This window comes from Cygnus atratus, chromosome 21 (genome assembly GCF_013377495.2).
Source record: "Cygnus atratus isolate AKBS03 ecotype Queensland, Australia chromosome 21, CAtr_DNAZoo_HiC_assembly, whole genome shotgun sequence".
NCBI lineage: Eukaryota > Metazoa > Chordata > Aves > Anseriformes > Anatidae > Cygnus > Cygnus atratus.
This window is the reverse complement of record NC_066382.1, coordinates 610758-627073: the sequence shown is the minus strand read 5'-3', so window position 1 is coordinate 627073 and position 16316 is coordinate 610758. Positions and strand designations below refer to the sequence as shown.

Genomic DNA, 16316 nt, shown 5'->3' with positions numbered 1-16316 from the left:
AGCCACCAGAGGGAGACTTGCAGCTCACGTCTGCCCCGGACCCTCCGCCTTTCAGCGATTAAAACGTTTAATCCCCTCCAGCAGTGCCCCGTGCTTTCCTGGGGCTGCCCTCACCACCTGGTCCCTCCTGCCCTCCTCCCGTGGGGCTGCGCTGTGCTGCCCATGGTGCCATCACCCGCAGTGCCCCCAGGCACGTGGAGCCCCGTTGGCCCCAGTGCAGTGCTGAGAGGCAAGCAGCAGCCCCAGGAAAAAGGGCCAGGTGCCAGAGGATGGAGAACACGCCACTTTATTGGGGTGGGGGCAGGCCCACCTGAGTGTACCCGCCAGGCGGACTTGAGAACTATCCCATGGGTTGGCAGCGGGCTCGGCCCCCGCTCGTCCCGCGAGCAGCACGCGCCCAGGAGCCCGGCCAGGCAGCCTGCGAACCGGGGGCAGTGTCCAATGCAGCCCCCGGAGCAGGAGGACATAAATAGTGGGGGGTGGCTGGGGAGGGGAGCTCTGTCCTGCTCCTGCAGCCTGAGCCCACAGTCTGGATAACTGACATAAAATGTCTACATGGCATAAGTAACAATACTTAGGGGTACGGCACCCCACGGCACCAGGGCAGGGTGGTCCCGTAGGGACCCTGCTTTTCTGGGATGTGTCTGTCCCTGGGCCCACGGGGTCACAAAACAGCCTAGGAGGGGACCCTGGGGCAGCCTTCCCAGGCTGGGGACGTGGGGTCAGGGTCCCGCCGACAGGCTCTGGCGCAGCGCCTCGGCACAGCCCGCCAGCTCCATGTGCTCCAGGGCGGCAAAGATGCGGTCGAGCGTGGCACTGGTCTGCTGGCACCAGCGCTTCAGCATCTCATACTGCTGGTCGCGGAAGTGGGTCACCTCCATCTCCACCAGCTCGATCTCCGTGTCCCGCAGCTCCAGCACCCGCATGAATTCCTTCCAGCGCCGCACCGGCACCACATTGATGACGGCGTAGAGCTGGCTGCCCTGCAGCAGGGTGCAGCGCTGGGGGCTGCGGGGATGCGATTCAGGGCCCCGCGCTGTGCTGGGCTCCTGGGGCGCTGAGGGCTCCACGCTGCCATCCAGCAGTGCTGCTCCACTGGGGCATTTGTGCAAGGCCCAGGACTCGGGGCTCTTCCTCGCCGTGCTGGGGCCGTGCTCACAGACCTGTTTGGGGTCCCAATGAGGACCATACTGCCGTGGCCGGTAATCCCCCACCACAGCCGCCCTGTCACAGGCACTGACCTGGCACAGCACTGTCTCCGTCGCTACAGCCTCCTGGGTGGGGGAGAATGTGTGGGCCATAGGGCTGGGGCAGCCCTGGGGTGGGACTGTGAGGAGGGGGCTGCCCACCAGGGCCCTGTGCTGGAGCCACCTCCTCTTGTAGATGACGAAGGCGCCCATGAAGAGGGGCACAGTCAGGGCCAGCAGGAGGTACTGCAGCCCCGAGCCTGCAAGGGAGCAACGCGGTGTCCCACAGAGCCGTGCCCACCCCGCTGCCCTGGCACCCCCAGCCCCGCCACCCCACGCACCTCGGGTGCTGCCTCCGCACGCCTGCTGGCACTCCTCGCCGCACGTCTCCGGGGTGCTCCTGCAAGGAGAGGGAACATGGGCACTGTGCTGCACCGCCGGCCACGCAACCCCTCCCGGGGAGCTGCTTACATGTGGCACGGCCGGCACTCGCTGCCCTCGGCGTAGAAGTTGGGCTTGCAGCTGCCGCACAGCGTGTCCTGCGTGTCTGAGCCTGGGGAGAGGGCACGCGTCAGGACTGCGGTGGGCCCAGGGGGTGGCACCCCGAGGACTGGGTGACAGGACTCACAGGGCCGCTGGACCAGCCTCCCTGGGCAGAGCTGGCACTTGCTGCAGGAGAATTCGTTGCAGTGCTCGTTCAGGCAGCTGCGGAAGTGGCCAGGCTTGCAGCCACAGGCGACGTTGCTGGTGGCCGAGCAGTTGCTCAGCACGCGCTGGAAAGCTGCAGGTGTGGGGGTGAGCAGGGTGGTACAGCATGGCACAGCACAGCGCGGCGCGGGGCACTGCCAGCTCACCGTGGTGGTCGCACTCATAGCAAACATGGCACTTGGTGCGGGTGTTGGGCTGGGAGTGGTAGGTGCCATCGGGACAGGCTTCACAGTCGCTGCCTTTGCCATGCATCGAGCAGGGGTTCTTCAGGTACGTCCCTGTGCAGGCAGCAGGGTGACAAGTAGCACGGCCACTACTGCACGCCCAGGCAGTGCCATGCCATGATGTATGTGGCAGGCCGTGTGCCTGGCGTACTGTGCCGTGCCAGCTGCGCATCGCTCACCTGGTGGACACTGGGGGCAGCACTGTTGAACCGCATCGATCCAGTTCATCCCGGCGGGGCAGGAGGGCTTTGCAGCGAGCCTCCGTGGACGGGCGGGCAGCCGCGCTGGGCCCCGCTGCCCCTGTGACACAGCGCAGTCCTGGCAGCCCAGGAGCAGCAACCCGCTTGCCAGCAGCCACAGCACTGCCAGGAAAACCTGCAGGCAGGGAAAGGGCAGGGCTGCAGACAGCTGGCACCCAGGCACGGGGTGGGCGCCCCGGGGAGCCGTGCAGCAGGGCTGGGCTGTCGTGCTTACCGTGCTTCCAGCCACGCGCAATCAGGCAACAGGGACTGGCACCGAGGTTTGACCACCTGAGCCCAAGCCAAGCACAGCCTGGCGCAGCGCAAGGCGGGTGGATGCTGTGCCCCTGCCAGGCCCCGCACTGGCATCAGGGCAGGACAGCCGGGGAAGTGGCCCCGTGCCCCAGGGCTGCGCGGGTGTGCGGCCCAGGGCTGGGAATGCCCCGCGGCAGCCCCTGTGCCGTGCTTTCCCCTCGGTACCTGAGTAAGCGGCTTCCTGCCTGGGCTGCAGGGCACGCGCTGCGGGGGCGCGGGGGCCACCCTGCCTGGGCTCGGGCAGGGATGGGGAGGAGGGAGGCTGGTGCGCAGGCAGACCTGGTGCTGCTGCCCACAGGCACCCAGCCGGGGACGCCTTCAGCCAGCCCAGGCTGGGACTCAGCCCCATGCTGCATGCAGGGACTGGGTGCGTGAGGGTTAATGCTGCCTCCCTTTACTTTCCTCTGTTTTATCTTCCTCACAGATGAGGCGATTTCCTCCCTGAGAGGAAACCATGCCCAGCTCATGCTCTCCCTCGATGCTATCGTGCTTTGTACGTGCGTCCCAAACTAGGTCACCACTCCCCCGCCGCCCCGTCTGGGGTGCTGGGTGCTGCACAGAGGGGAGCCCCCGCGTGGGCCGCGCAGGGGGTGTCCGCACCGGCTCCACTGCCGGCAGCGCAGCGGGCAGGGGGTGGGGTCCATGGGGCAGGCACTGCGTGCCCAGCCACGGCGGGCAGCGAGCCAGGGGATTCCACACCAGGGACTGGATTTCCCAGCCGAGATTGCCCCGATTACAGGGACTGAATCATTTTCTATTAAACCCGCCACCGGTGGACTGGAAACCGTGCACGGGCTGCCCCATTTGCATAGCGCCGCGATCAGATCAGGGCGGACGCACCGTGACGAGCTGGCCCGGCAGCCAGCGGCATGTCTGAGTCAGCGGCACAGCCCCACCGAGGCACGAGCCTCCCGCAGCGGGGCCCTGCCGGCACACGAGGGCACTGCCCTTTCCTGGGCACCCGCTAGGGCAGGGGCTGCAGCGCCAGGCAGGGGGTGCCCTGCAGGAAGGGAGCTGCCCGCACAGCTGCCGTCTGCTGCCGGTTGCCCCGTGGGGCCACCGCTTCCTGTGCCGCGCAAGCGCCACCCCTACCCGTAACGCGGCTCCAGCTGCAGGCTCCGCGGGCACTGGAGCACCCAGCCACCGAGTCCCCTCGGCCGCCCCAGTGTCCTCAGCTACCACCACGTGCAGCGCCGCAGCCAGCATCCCTGATGGGTGCCTGCAGGCTCGCGGTGCAGCCTGTCGATGGTCCTGTGGCTGTGCCCTGCCAGCAGGCCCACAGCCACATCACGCCCATCATCCCGGTGGCTGCAGCTGCAGTCCCCAAGGCCAAGCTATGCCACAGTCCCTGTGACTGGGCTGTGTCTGTAGTCCCCGTGGCCATGTCTACAGTCCCATGGCTGTGCCATACCCGTGGTTCCCATCACCATGCTGTGCCCTGTGGCTGTGCCGTGCCCATTGTCCCTGTGACCTTGCCCACAGTCCCCACACCCATGCCTGCTGCGGCCACGCCACCCACAGCCACAGCCTGGTCACACCAGGGCTGCTCCCATCCCGGCTGCAGTGACCCCAGCCCCACCACACTCACCGAAGCTGCCCCTGGGCAGTGGCGCTTCATCCTTGAAGCCGATGCGGCTGGGTCATGCCGGGCGGTGGCGGTGGGTGCAGCAGAGCGTGGGGTCCCCAGTGCCAGGGAGGCTCAGCGCGAGGGCAGGGTGCCCCAGCGCCCCATCGCCGCCGCGCGACGCGTGGTGAATGAGTGCCAGCCCTCCCCAGGCAGGCTTTTACACTCAACCACAGCAGGAGGAAATGCTTTTTTGGAAATGAGTCCAGAGGGTGCAAAACCACATGACGGGAGTGCCGCGAAGGAGGGACCTGCGCCGGCTCGCCGCGCCCCTCCCATTCCCCCCCCCACCGCTGGCACAGCCCCGCCATGGGCCGGGGGGACGCACAGGACTCCCAGCTTTGCCAGGCAGAGCTGATGCCACCAGTCCCTAACTCACACCCTGGGTGATGAGGCTGGAGCTGTCTCCGTGAGCCTCACTGTGGTGTCCGCCCCAGGCTGTGCTCCCTTTGGCTGTGCCCCACACCTGTCCCCCCCCCACCCCACAGTGCCCTGGGGGCTGCCCCAGGTGCCCCAAAGGAGAGGCGAGGCAGGCACAAGCGTGCACACAGCTAGGTTTATTGCTTGGCCGGACCACAACGGCAGGAGGGGCGGCCACGGCACTGGCCCCCACCCACCAGCACCGCGCTGCAGCCAGCACAAGTGCCTTGGCCAGTGCGTGCCCATGGCACAGCCACCGTCACCTCCCTGTCCCAGCAGGCAGTGCTGCCGCGGGGACAGCCTGAAGCTAAATAAATACACACTCCATGAGGGTGCCCTGCTCCGGTGTGGGCCATGTCTATGGGCAGCAACTCCCCACTGGGCCATGGACCACAGCCTGGCACGGGATGGCACCCAGCACTCGGCCTCCGCCATGTCAGCCCGTGCCACCGAGGCTCCTCGCTCCTTACACTGGCCTTGGCCACCCACAGCCGCTGCCTCCCACCAAACTGCCCTGACCAAGCCCTGTGGCAACCGCCTGCCCCAGCCCAGCACCGTCCCCTCCTGCCACCACCCCCGGCCTCCCGCCCCGCACGCCGGCAGCTCCGTGCAGCCCGCGCCACGGCCCTCTCGCACCTTCTCCACTCACCGCTGCCAACATCACGATCCCTCCTCCCCCCGGAGCCGCCCCAGCCCGCAGCCTTCCTGGGCGCAGCCCTGCTCCACCCCATCGCCTGGCCCCGGCGCTCTGCGGGCGAGGGCTCAGCCCGAGCCATGTGTCGTGTCCGGCCCCACACGGCCGCTCCCTGGGTAGAAATGGGCAGCCTGGTGCCGCCCTGCCCGGGACGTGTCCTCCCAGAGGGGGCCGCTCCATGTCCCCACACGTGCTCGCGTGACATCCTGGCACAAGCTGGCAAGCACTCGCTCTACCTGGCCCTGGCATTACGCTATGGTTAGAAGCAGGAGGAGCTCCTTGGAGCGGCCATGCGTCCGTCCTCATCCTCACCGCCCTAGCAGCTCTCAGACCTCCCTGCAAGGCACAGAGAGGGAGAAGCACTGTTAGCATGGGGCCCTGGTGCACGGCGAGCAGAGGGGAGGGGCTGCACGTACGAGGCTGTCAGCGTGGAGTTGAGGAGCAAGGTGGTCCGGATCCGGTAGAGCTGGGCCAGCGTCAGCTTGCGGTGCTGTGCCGACGGCGGGTCCGAGAGGGTGCGGCGGGCGGGGGGCTGTGGGCCACGGCTGGGCTGGCCCAGGGTGGGCCCTGGGGTCTCTGCGTGTTCCTCCGGCTCCGAGAGCTCAGAAGTGGAGTCACCGCTGCTGCTGCCGGTGCTGGGGGCGGCTGGGTGCCCCGGGGCACATCCAGTCCGCTGGGGGAGCGGGGGGCTGGGGGGGGCTGCACAGAGGTCAGAGAGGCTCCGGCTCTGGCTGAGCGGGGCCGGGGGGCTGGCCAGCAGCTGCAGGAGGCTGGCCTCCGACTTGGACTTGAGCACCTGGGCCTTACAGGGCAGGAGCTGCACAGGTGTCCGGCGGCGCAGCCGGGGTGAAGGCGGCCGCGGGGCTGGGACATCCCGCCCCTCCTCGGCCACCACATCCTGCTGCCGGGTGAAGTCCCGCGTCGAGGCGGGCGAGAGCGTGCCGTAAGCGCTGTCGATGGATGCCGAGCGGCAGCTGCTGGGCTGGGCGGCCGGGCCCTGGGGCAGGGGCAGGGTGTCCGTGGGCAGCTCTCTGATCAAGGTGCTGCTGGAGGTGCCGGTGCTCACAGAGGTGCCGGTGCTCACGGAGGTGCTGTCTGATGGTGAGCCAAATGGCCCCACGTCCAAGTCCGGGGAGGAGAGCTCATCACTACCATCCACCACCAACACCGAGATGGTCTCAGTGGAGCCATCCGAGGGGCTGCAAAAGCGGGGAAGGTGAGGAGGGGGCAGCACTGTGCCCAGCGGAGTGCAGAGCCCCTGTCCCACTCCGTACCACTGCTGGGAGTCCAGGCTGGTGCTGCTGCGGCGCAGGACAGTGGGCGAGCTGGCGGCTGAGGTGCTGCTCTCACCATCTTCCTCCTCCTCCTCCTCTTCTTCCTCTTCCTGCAGGCGCTGGCACTGCCCGCGCTGCAGCTCCTGCAGACGTAGCCGCTGCAGCAGGTTCTGGGGAAGGGGAGGTGTCAGGGGGCAGCAGGCATGGGACCCCCGCGCCCCCCTCACCCTCGGCACCCCTCACCTGCGCGTTGTGCAGCGCCTCGACCCAGCTGCGGCACAGCGACTGCCCACTGGCCTGGAAGGTGTAGGCAGCCACAGCACTCCCAAACTCATTCAGGTAGATGAGGAGGAAGGAGCCTGCGGGCAGGGGGGGCCGTGAGCTGCACCGTGGGGCCGGCCAGGGCTCCCGGCACCTCCCTGGGGTGGGGGCCAGCTGCCCAGTGCCCCATCCCCACCAGGGCTGCTCACCTGGGTCCTTCAGCTCCCGACAGACGACCTTGTCCACCAGCAAGGGCTGCCGGACCACCTTGGTGCGCTCAGCCTTCTTGACAGGCTTGGTGATGAGGAATAGGTCAGTGAAGAGGAAGCAGTAGACATCCATCTGGGGGCAAGAGCAAGACCGTGGGTGCTGGCCGGCGCGTGGGGGGGCGAGCTCCCCGTCCCCCATGGTCCTCACCTTGCTGTCTTTACCTTCCCGCATCTTCAGGCTGCCCTCAAGGAGGAGCTGCCGGGTGTCGTCCGGGGAGGTGCCGGGCATGGGGGCCGTCAGGTCCAGCCGCAGGAACTCCTTCAGCAGCTGCGGGGAGCCGCCGGCATCAGCAAGGGGCAGGGCATGGCCTGGGCGGCATGAGACAGCAGCTCTGGCACGCCTAGCCTACCTTGTCTACCTCATCCGTGCTGCCCTCCACCACCTCGTAGGCATCGATGCGGCTGAGGATGGCAGCCAGGCGCTGCTGCTCCTGACGCTGCCGCATACGTGAGTTGACGTGGTTGATGAAGTGCTCCACGGAGCCGATCTGCAGCGTGGGCAGCAGATGTGAGGGGCTGGGGGCTGCCCCACTTCGAGCCCACCTGCCTGCATCCCCACGCCGTGCCCCTTACCATGGTGAGGATAGCATCACGGGTGCGCGCGTCGTCAGTCTTCTTCAGCACAGACTTGAGGAGCAGCGGGTACTTGGTGAGGCGCTGGTGTGGCTTCACCAGCATGTCGCTGAGCTTCAGGCGGCTGCACTGCTTGTGCTTCTCGGCCCACTGCGGCGTGCAGGTGTCAGCCCCAGCTGCGGCCCCGGCCCCCACCCTGTGCTGCTCCCCCCTTACCGTCACGTAGGCACGGAAGAGCTCGCTGTCCCGCAGCAGCGTTCGCATGTACTCCATGCAGCCCTCCTCCTCCATGCAGTACTGGATGTAGGGCTTGAAGAGCGAGCCGAACTGCGGGCAGCACAGAGGTGTCACCGCTGGTCACAGCATGGCACAGCCCCCCAGCACAGCACGGGCTTCCCGCTCACCGTCTTGAAGCCCTTGAGGAAGTCCACGGGGTTGAGCAGCGCCTTGGTCCGGCGGGCCTTGTCCAGCACCGGGGCCATGACGCTGCTCCACAGGCTGCGGTGCAGCTGGATGATCTCCCTGATGTTGCCAAAGAGTCGCTCGGCATCCACCTGCGGGGTAGGCGGGGAGCTGCACAAGGCCCAGCACCATGCCAGCACCACGGGTGGGGGTCCCAACCCCACACACCCCACTCCATGCTGGGGAAACCCCTGCCACGTGCTGGCCCCCCGAGACCACCTGCGGCGATACTGCGCCATTCCCAGACCCCGCGCAGCCCCGGCCCGTCGCGGTGCTGCTCACCTCGCACAGCAGCCCCGACTCCTGCAGGTTCAGCAGGCAGCAGAGGAAGAGCTGTGGGGACAGAGCAGGAGCCCATGGGAGAGCCGCTGAGGCACAGGGCACCCGTAGCTGGGGATCCCTGGCGGGCGGCAGCGGCACTCACGTCGGTGATGACTTTGAGCTTGCGGATGTAGGTGGCCTCGGTGTGCAGCAGCTCCCAGATGGCTTCCTGCTGGTGGCACTGCCGGCGTGTCAGGGCCTGCGGGGCTGAGCGTTAGTGCCGCGCCAGACGGGGAGTGGGGACGCTGTGGCCACTGGCACCCCCGGCCCTACCTCCGTGCCCTCGATGATTTGCTGCCAGCTGTCCTCCAGCGCCAGGCTGCTGTCATCCCCGTCCTCCTCCCAGGAGTCCTGGTCGAAGCGGAGCTGCGGCGGCAGCTTGGGCAGCCCGAAGCTGCTGTAGGTGTGCAGCTTGCTCTCCAGCTGCTCCATCTTATCCACCTCCTGCCCAGGAAGCGTGGAGCCGATGGGCCAGGGTTGGAGGGGACAAGGCACAGCCCTCCCCGCGCTGCCCACGGAGCTGGGGCGTGACCACAGATGACCTCGTCCCACCGCCCCAGCCCAACGGGGCTGCAGCCTCGCCGCCCCCGCACCCCCTCCCCACGCGCCCACCTACCCGCCCGAAGGGGCCGGTGCCAGCGCCGGAGCTGAAGAAGCCGCTGAAGCGGCTGGCGGCACGGTTCTTCCAGGTGTCGGTGCCATTGGTGGGCAGGGAGCCACTGCCGTGTGGGGACAGCTCGGGGCCAGGGATGCTGGCGTCCCCCAGGAACTCCGTCATGTTCTTCCTCCGCCTGCCTGGAGCCTGTGCGGGGACAGCCGGCGGTGTCCCCAGGTGGGCGCCTGGCCCTGCACACTCCACGACGCAGGGCCAGCCCCACGGGGCCGCGTCCTGCCCCTGCTCTCCTCCTCGCCTGGCTGCGGCCGTGCCGCTGGGATGGGCCCGGGGTGGGGATGGCGGCGGGGCAGAGACCACAGCGCAACACAACCCAACAGCAAGGCCAGCCTTGCGTGCAGACAGCGCCGTGCCTGCGGCAGGCTCCGGCCCCCAGGGCTCCAGCCCCCGGGGCAGACGGGTCCCCCCGCCGCACACCCGCAGCCCCGTCCAGTGCCGGGGCACGCAGAGCTGTGCCCTCCGTGGGGCACGAGCCCGCTCTGCCGGCACCCGCACTGACCTGCGTACCTGCATCCCGGCTGCGTGCGGGCCGACACGGCCGCTCCTCGCCCTCGCCCCGGCAGAGCGGGGCACCGCGGCTCAGCGCATCCCGCGGGGCCGAGCACCCCGAGCCCCACGCCGCCCGCCCAGGCGTGCTCTGAACTTGAACTGTGAAGTCGGGCAGGCTCTGGCCGGGCTCCTCCGAACAAAAGGAGGTGGGGCCAGCACAGAAAACCTAATTTCCCTCCTCGCCAGATAAGCTAAACAGACCCAAACAATTCGCTGGCAAAGATCAAAGACCCCCAGCCCGCGGCAGGAGCTGGGTCCCAGCCAGGCAGTGCCCACCTGCCCAGGCACCACAGCGCAGCCCCGCTCACGCATCCCTGCATCCCTGCGCCAAGGCCATGCGGGGCCGTGGCCACTGCCCTCTCCTTGCCCCGGCACAAAGGGCGGCCGGGCTGCGGCTCCCCGCCTGCCCACGGGACTCGGCACATCCCTGCTCCCTGCCACGTCTCCCCCAGGAAGGCACCGGGTGGCACAGAGAGCCCCACCACCCCCAGACAGGGACAGCCATTGCCGTGTGCCCAGATGAGCCCTGGCAAACCTACCCCACTTCGCTCCAAAAGTGGCCCCGTAGCTCACCGTGCCATGCTGTCCCCAAGCACCCCGGGTCACACCAGCCCTGCTGCCCTGGCTCAGCTCGGCTCCTGACTGCCCTCGGGGACCTGGCTGGGGCTGAGACCGCCGTGGGGACAGCCCCACGCCCGCCGGCCCCCTTGCCCCAGCAGGGGAGTGCTGGTCCCGCTGCCAGGCATTGTAGTGCTGGATGCGGGCAGCCACCAGCCCCGGCCACACAGCCAGGGTGCTGCCTTCAGGGGCCTCTGGCACGGGGCTGAGAGCCACTGTTCCCCTGCTGGGTACCCTGGGGCCACATCCCCCAGGAGCGGGAGCTGCGTGGCTGTGTGGCCCCATGAGGGTGGCACCTGCTCCCACGGGGAGTGGTGCTGAGCCCGGCCCCACGCCTTATCTGGGGCCAGGGTCCATGGGGCAGGACCGAGGCTGCACACAGCAGCTGCCAGGCGCCATGGCGAGGAGGGACGGCGGCCACGTCCCAGCTGGGACCGCAGCCAGGGCAAGCCCTGGGGTCGATGTGGAAGCTCACAGCCTCCCCGCGGGGCCCTGGGGCGTGGAGCTGCCCGTTTGCTCTGCTCTGGTACCAGCCCGTACGTGGCACGGCCGCGGGGCCACCAGCTGAGCTGCCACGCCTGGCACAGGCGCTGCGGTGTGGCATGGCACAGCACTGCTGGCTCAGCACAGCTGGGAGCTGAGCCTGGGGCTCCAGGGAGGTCTTCGGCCCGCCAGGCACGAGGCCATACCGGAGACCGGACACGTGGGGGCATAGAGGGCTATGGGAGACCCCATCCCCAAGCTCCCAGGGCCACCACCGGTACTCACCAGGACCTCAGCACCCTCCCGGCGGCCCAGCACCGGCTCCAGCACTGGCCCGAAGAGCGCAGCGGTGCCAGCGGGGCGCAGGATGGGCAGGCTGGCCGACCGGGCATCCCGTGCTGCCTGCTCCACCTTCAGCTCGTCCCCGGGCTTGGCTGTGGAAGTGCAGAGCCGTCAGAGCCCCCAGCCCCATGGTGCCTGGGCCTGGCCCCCGCAGGCCTCTCCGCACCTTTCACCCGCAGGTAGTGTCCCCCGAAGCGGTACGCCTCGAAGTGGAGGGAGAGCGGTGTGTTGGACTGGTCCAGGTAGATGTCCACCTTGCTCTGCTCGATCGCCTTCCTCTCAAAGACCGGCAGCAGCACCTCCCTGCGGGGACACCAGCCCCGTGGGTCCCATGGGGCCCCTGCACCAGGGCCGTACCCGGGCGGCGGAGGTGGACTCACCCCAGGGATTTCTTTTTCATGGCCGGCACGATCTCCGCCTCGATGTCGACATTCAGGTCAAACTTCAGGGTGAAGCACTCCTTGCTGGGGTCCTGTGGAGGATAAGCTGCTCACCAAGGGCCCAGTGCTGGGCTCCCAGCCGTCCCAAATGGGGCCGCAGCACAGCCCCTGCACCCTGCAGAGCCCACGGGGAGCGGGACAGTTCCTTACATCTGTGTGTCTGCGCCGAGCCTTCTTCTTGGGCAGCTTCAGCGCCGAGCTCTTCCTGTCCCTGCAGGCACAGCATGGGCAGGGTAACCGAGGTGCCCCGCAGGCTGGGGACACGCAGGGTCCGGGCACCGCGGAGGCGCCCGCTCTGCCCCGAGCTGCCGCAAGCAGGGGCTCAGACACGGCTCACCCCCTCCCGTCCGCCGGTCCCTCGTCGTCTTCCTCCAGGTCGGAGGCAGGGCTGGTGCGCGGGGGGCACGAGCGGGTGGACACGTTGCGGGCCAGGATGGAGCCTGTGCACAGGCATGGGGCTGAGCTGTGCCGTGACCCCCAGCCCCACGCAGGGTCTGCCAGCCCCGCACAGGTCCCACTGCGGCTGAGGGGTCCACGGCCACGTCCAGCCCGGCTCACCTTGCGGGGGCAAGTCGAAGCGGATGTGCCCGTCGAAGTGCATGGCACCGTGGAGGCGGCCGTCGCAGACCTCACACAGGCTGAGGGGGCTGCTGTGGTTCAGCTGCTGGCACTCGGCGTGGTGGCATACCTGCGGGGCGCAGCCCTGGGCTGGGGCGGGGGGCTGGGCAGCAGGACCCCCACCCCAGGCTCTGCTCCGCTCTGCTCAGAGCTTCTTGGCTCAGGGGCAGCGTCAAGGTAGGGGAAGGGGACGGCAGCGAGAGCAGGGAACAGCCATGAGGCTGCTGGTGCTGCCGTGCGTATGGGTCCGCAGCACCGAGCCCCCTGCCCAGCTCTGCTGCACTGCGTGGGGACCCCCGAGAGCCACGGGGCTGCAGCAGGAAGGCTGCACGATGCCTGGCCATGGGGGCAGGGAGGGGACCAGGGGACAGCCACCTGTGCCTCGTGTCACCGAGCCTCCCCAGAGCCACCACACATTGCTGGTGCCCCTGATTGGGCTGAGGGTGCGCCAGGCCCCTGCCGGCTCCCGGGGAGGCTGTGGGGCCGCTCCAGAGCCCCTTTGTGTTTGCAGGATCAGTGTCCCCACGGCAGGACGAAGGAAGCAAGTGTCTGCAGCAAAACAATGCTTGCAAGCCGATGCATTTCCTCCGATTGTGCACCCGGCCTCAGCCTCAGCCGGGCATTCACAAGCATTTATTTTTAAACCCCTGGCCAGCCCCGAACGTGGTGCATGGCCCGTGACCCCTCGCTGGGGGCTCCGGCTGGCCCCGCAACAGGGGCCGTGGTGCTGCTGGTGGCTGCAAGCCTGCACCGGGGGCACGTCCCCGCTCCCTGCAGCCGCCGGCGGGGCCCCGCAGCCGCCCTGCTGCGAGAGGCGGCCGCAGCGCAGCATCCCGGGAGGCGCGGGCCCTGCCTGCGCGGCGGAGGAAGCGCCAGTGCACCTCCAGCCGCCCCCGCTTCCTGCCCTCCTTCCTCCCGGCGCTGCTGAGGTCAGTGCTGACGCGCTCCCGACACCCGCGCGCTCCCCGCCGGGGCCACCTGCCCCTGCTCGACACCCACTGCCGAGCAGCCTCCGCCGCGGCACCCGCTGATGCAGCCCGGCCCCTGGGACGTGCCGGCCTTGTGCCGCGTGGCCGTGCAGCCCCTCTGCTCTCGGCAGGGCTGCAGCGGTGACGGCCGCCCCTGCCCGCCCTCGGAGACGGGCTCTCCTCCCTAGGCTGCCCCCCGCACCCCAAACACGGCCACCAGAGACCTCGGCGGGGCAGGAACGGGGCAGCATGGCTGCCGCCGTGATGAGGCCAAGGCAAAGGATGCCTGAACCCACTTGGCCCACTCGTGCAGAGTTTTGGCAGAGCCCAGGCGATGGGAGGAGGTGGCTGTTGGGCTCGGCTGAGCGCAGTGCTAGCAGATGAGGTGGGCGGCGGGGAGCAGCACAGCACGGCCGGGCATGGCACAGCATGGCTGGGCACGGCTGCTGCAGCTGAGCCTCTCCTTACCCTGGGCAGGGTTAAAACCCGGGGCTGCTGCGGGGCTGCCACCAAGCACCTGTGGTCAGGTCAGAAACACCCTGAGGGACAGAAGGGTCACAAGGTCCGGCCCCACGGTGGGGTCACTCAGTTGCGTCCCGCAGAGCCACGCAGAGGAGATCCCGCGTGGCCAGGAAGGAGCAAGCACCAGCCAAGCCTGCTGGGGCCCCACCGGCACCTCTCGGGCAGCCGGAGGCAGGCACCATGCTCAGGCAGCCAGGAGACCCCCGGGTTTGGGTGCTTTTCTCTGCCCCGACCCCCCAGCTCCATGTGCACCCACCCGGGGGCAGCCCCAGGGCCCCAAGAGCCCAAGCCCAGACTGCACCCCGAGCACAGCCTCACGCCTCCTGGCCCCAGCCGCGCTGATCCCCACCGAGCTCAGCTCCTGGCCTGGGACCCCCACCCCACGCTACCTCCCGTGGCGCTGTCCCTCGGGGGTCTCCGGTGCCAGCGGCAGGGCTGTCCGGGCGGCTCCCTCCCAGCACTGCTGGCGACCGGCCGCAGCCCAGCGCCACGTGTGTCCCTGCCGGAGTGTTTACCCAGCAGCTCCACCCGTGCAAACACGGCCACGACACGCCTGCTGACCACCGCGCCGGATCCACCGCAAGCACCGTGCCCGGCACCGCGCACCCCTCGCCTGGCACCGGCCGCAGGGCGCCAAGGCGGTGCTGGGTCGCGCCCCCCTAACGCCACGGAGGGGTCGTGCAGCAGGAGACACCAGCCCGGCTCCCTGTGCCCTCGACGCGGCCACGTTCCCGCGGGAGCAGGGTCTGGGATGCTGGGCGGGCTGCCGGCACGGGGCTGCCTCTGATCAGCCTGGCTCTGAAGGAGCTGGTGAGAAAAGCCCTTCTGAAACTCACTGCTTGAAAGGTCACTGCGTCGTTACTTCTTCCCCAGCGCTCTCCAAAGCCAGTGCCTAATTTCAATAAACAGAGTAGCCCCGCTCATCTGCTCAGAAGAAAAGCCCTCGGTGGTGTCTGCCAGGGCTCCAGGACTAAGCAGCCATCGCTCTTGTTGCTGCAGGAATTTTCCTGTGGTGGCCTTCCCGCTGAGGCCACAAGCATCATGCCGCACGGCTGTGCCAGTGGGGAAGGGCCCAAGCACCGTGCTCCCTCCCCGCAGCCACAGCCCCCGACCCACCGAGCAGGGGAACCCTGGCACTCACCGGGAGCTGGCGTGGCCGGCGCTGCAGCAGCAGTGAGGACAGCCCTGGACCGAGCCAGCAGGTCGAGCAGCCAGAGATAAGGGGCCCTAAATCCACTCCGGCTTTACATTAGCGATCAACAAGATTAGGAGAGGTGGCATGGGGCACTTCCAGCCGCGGGCACTGCTTAACTCCCGGGGCCCTGCGCAGCCCAGGGCAGTCCCATCCCTCTGCACCTCCACTGCTGCTCGGCCAAATGAACGCGGGCACAAATGGCACCAACGCAGCTGCTCCTCAAGCGGCTCCGCACAGCACCCGCTCCCCGCAGCACTGACACCGAGCCCCGGTACGCAACCGTGAGCTGCAGAGGATCCCTCCCTCCCGGGCACGTCCACGCTGCCTGTGCCGGCTTGCCGAGCGGTGCGCTCCCACCGGGAGCAGGACAGACGGGCTCAATTAGATTAGCCTAAATTACACCAGGTGGGGAAACGGGCAAGCTGCTGCTGTGCAGTTAAATCCCAGCTGTGCACGAGCCCGTGGATACCCACGGGCTGCAGGACCGCGACACTGCCAAGAGATGCATGCCCAGCAGGGGCTGGCACTCTCACCACGAGTGGCCATGCAGGGGATGCAGCTGCCAGGAGCCGCTGCCCTTCCCTGCCAGGTCCCATCGGCTGCCCGGGGCTTTTTTCCTGCACCGGGGCCAGCGGGTGGAGCAGGAGCAGCAGGGTGCAGGCACGGCGCTCCCTGGGGCTCTCCCACAAGGGCTGGCGAACTGGCGCTGCTGCTGCGATTCCCACGGCCCCACGCCACCAGCACGCACGGGAACAAGCTTGCGCAGGGCAGGGGGCAGCACGGCCCCCCCGACGCAGCAGCTCCCGGCAGCACGGGTCGGCCGGCCGGGGCTGGCCTCACGGCTCCGGCACAGCGCGGGCTGCTCAGCACCCCGTGGCTGCCGGCCAGGCGGCTCCACCGACCGGTTCTGCCGGCATACGGAGGCACCAGGGAGCCAGGGCGAGACCGCAGGAGCCTGCACCCGCCCCGGCTCTGCCGAGAGGAGCGGGGCACAGCCGCGCACCGAACGCCGCGTGCCCGCTGCCCCTCCTCACCCACAGAGCCGAAGCAGGAAAGCGGCGCTGCCCGGCTCAGGACCTACCTTGGCTGCCCTCCTCTTGTCAGTGCAGTCGGGGTGCTGGCAGTGCAGCCCCTGCTCTTCCGCCGGGCACCGCTCGTCTGTGGGTGAGAGCCAGGGTTAGCACCGTGGGCACGCAGGGGCCCTGAGCCCCCACAGCCCCGTGCCCACCCCTGCCCGCTGTGTGGGTGCTGCCCCCGGGCCTGCCGCCCCTGCACTCCACACACACCGCTTCTGTAACTCAGCAAAGTCCTCGGGCTCAGCCGAGGCTGCTCCTGCC

The 16316-nt window shown here is 68.9% G+C and overlaps 2 protein-coding genes across 2 annotated transcripts; both read right to left on the bottom strand.

Moving 5' to 3' along the window:
• Window positions 1–271: 271 nt before the first annotated feature.
• TNFRSF25 (TNF receptor superfamily member 25) lies at window positions 272–4444 on the bottom strand. The gene is made up of 8 exons (XM_035557634.1): window positions 4262–4444; window positions 2299–2494; window positions 2042–2173; window positions 1816–1968; window positions 1659–1740; window positions 1529–1587; window positions 1242–1447; window positions 272–1163 (listed from the first exon to the last, which is right to left on the bottom strand). Exons 1-8 carry the CDS (start codon window positions 4289–4291, stop codon window positions 723–725), a joined length of 1299 nt encoding a protein of 432 aa, XP_035413527.1. The 5' UTR covers window positions 4292–4444; the 3' UTR covers window positions 272–722.
• Window positions 4445–5727: 1283 nt separating this feature from the next.
• On the bottom strand, window positions 5728–16129 carry PLEKHG5 (pleckstrin homology and RhoGEF domain containing G5). The gene is made up of 20 exons (XM_035557370.2): window positions 16061–16129; window positions 12235–12364; window positions 12014–12116; window positions 11827–11887; window positions 11617–11708; window positions 11403–11539; window positions 11180–11328; window positions 9188–9373; window positions 8845–9015; window positions 8675–8770; window positions 8533–8583; window positions 8193–8342; window positions 8005–8115; window positions 7789–7938; window positions 7566–7703; window positions 7364–7483; window positions 7156–7288; window positions 6929–7044; window positions 6686–6855; window positions 5728–6610 (listed from the first exon to the last, which is right to left on the bottom strand). The coding sequence occupies exons 2-20, from the start codon at window positions 12275–12277 to the stop codon at window positions 5728–5730; spliced, it is 3060 nt and encodes a 1019-aa protein (XP_035413263.2). The 5' UTR covers window positions 12278–12364; window positions 16061–16129.
• Between the last annotated feature and the right edge of the window lie 187 nt (window positions 16130–16316).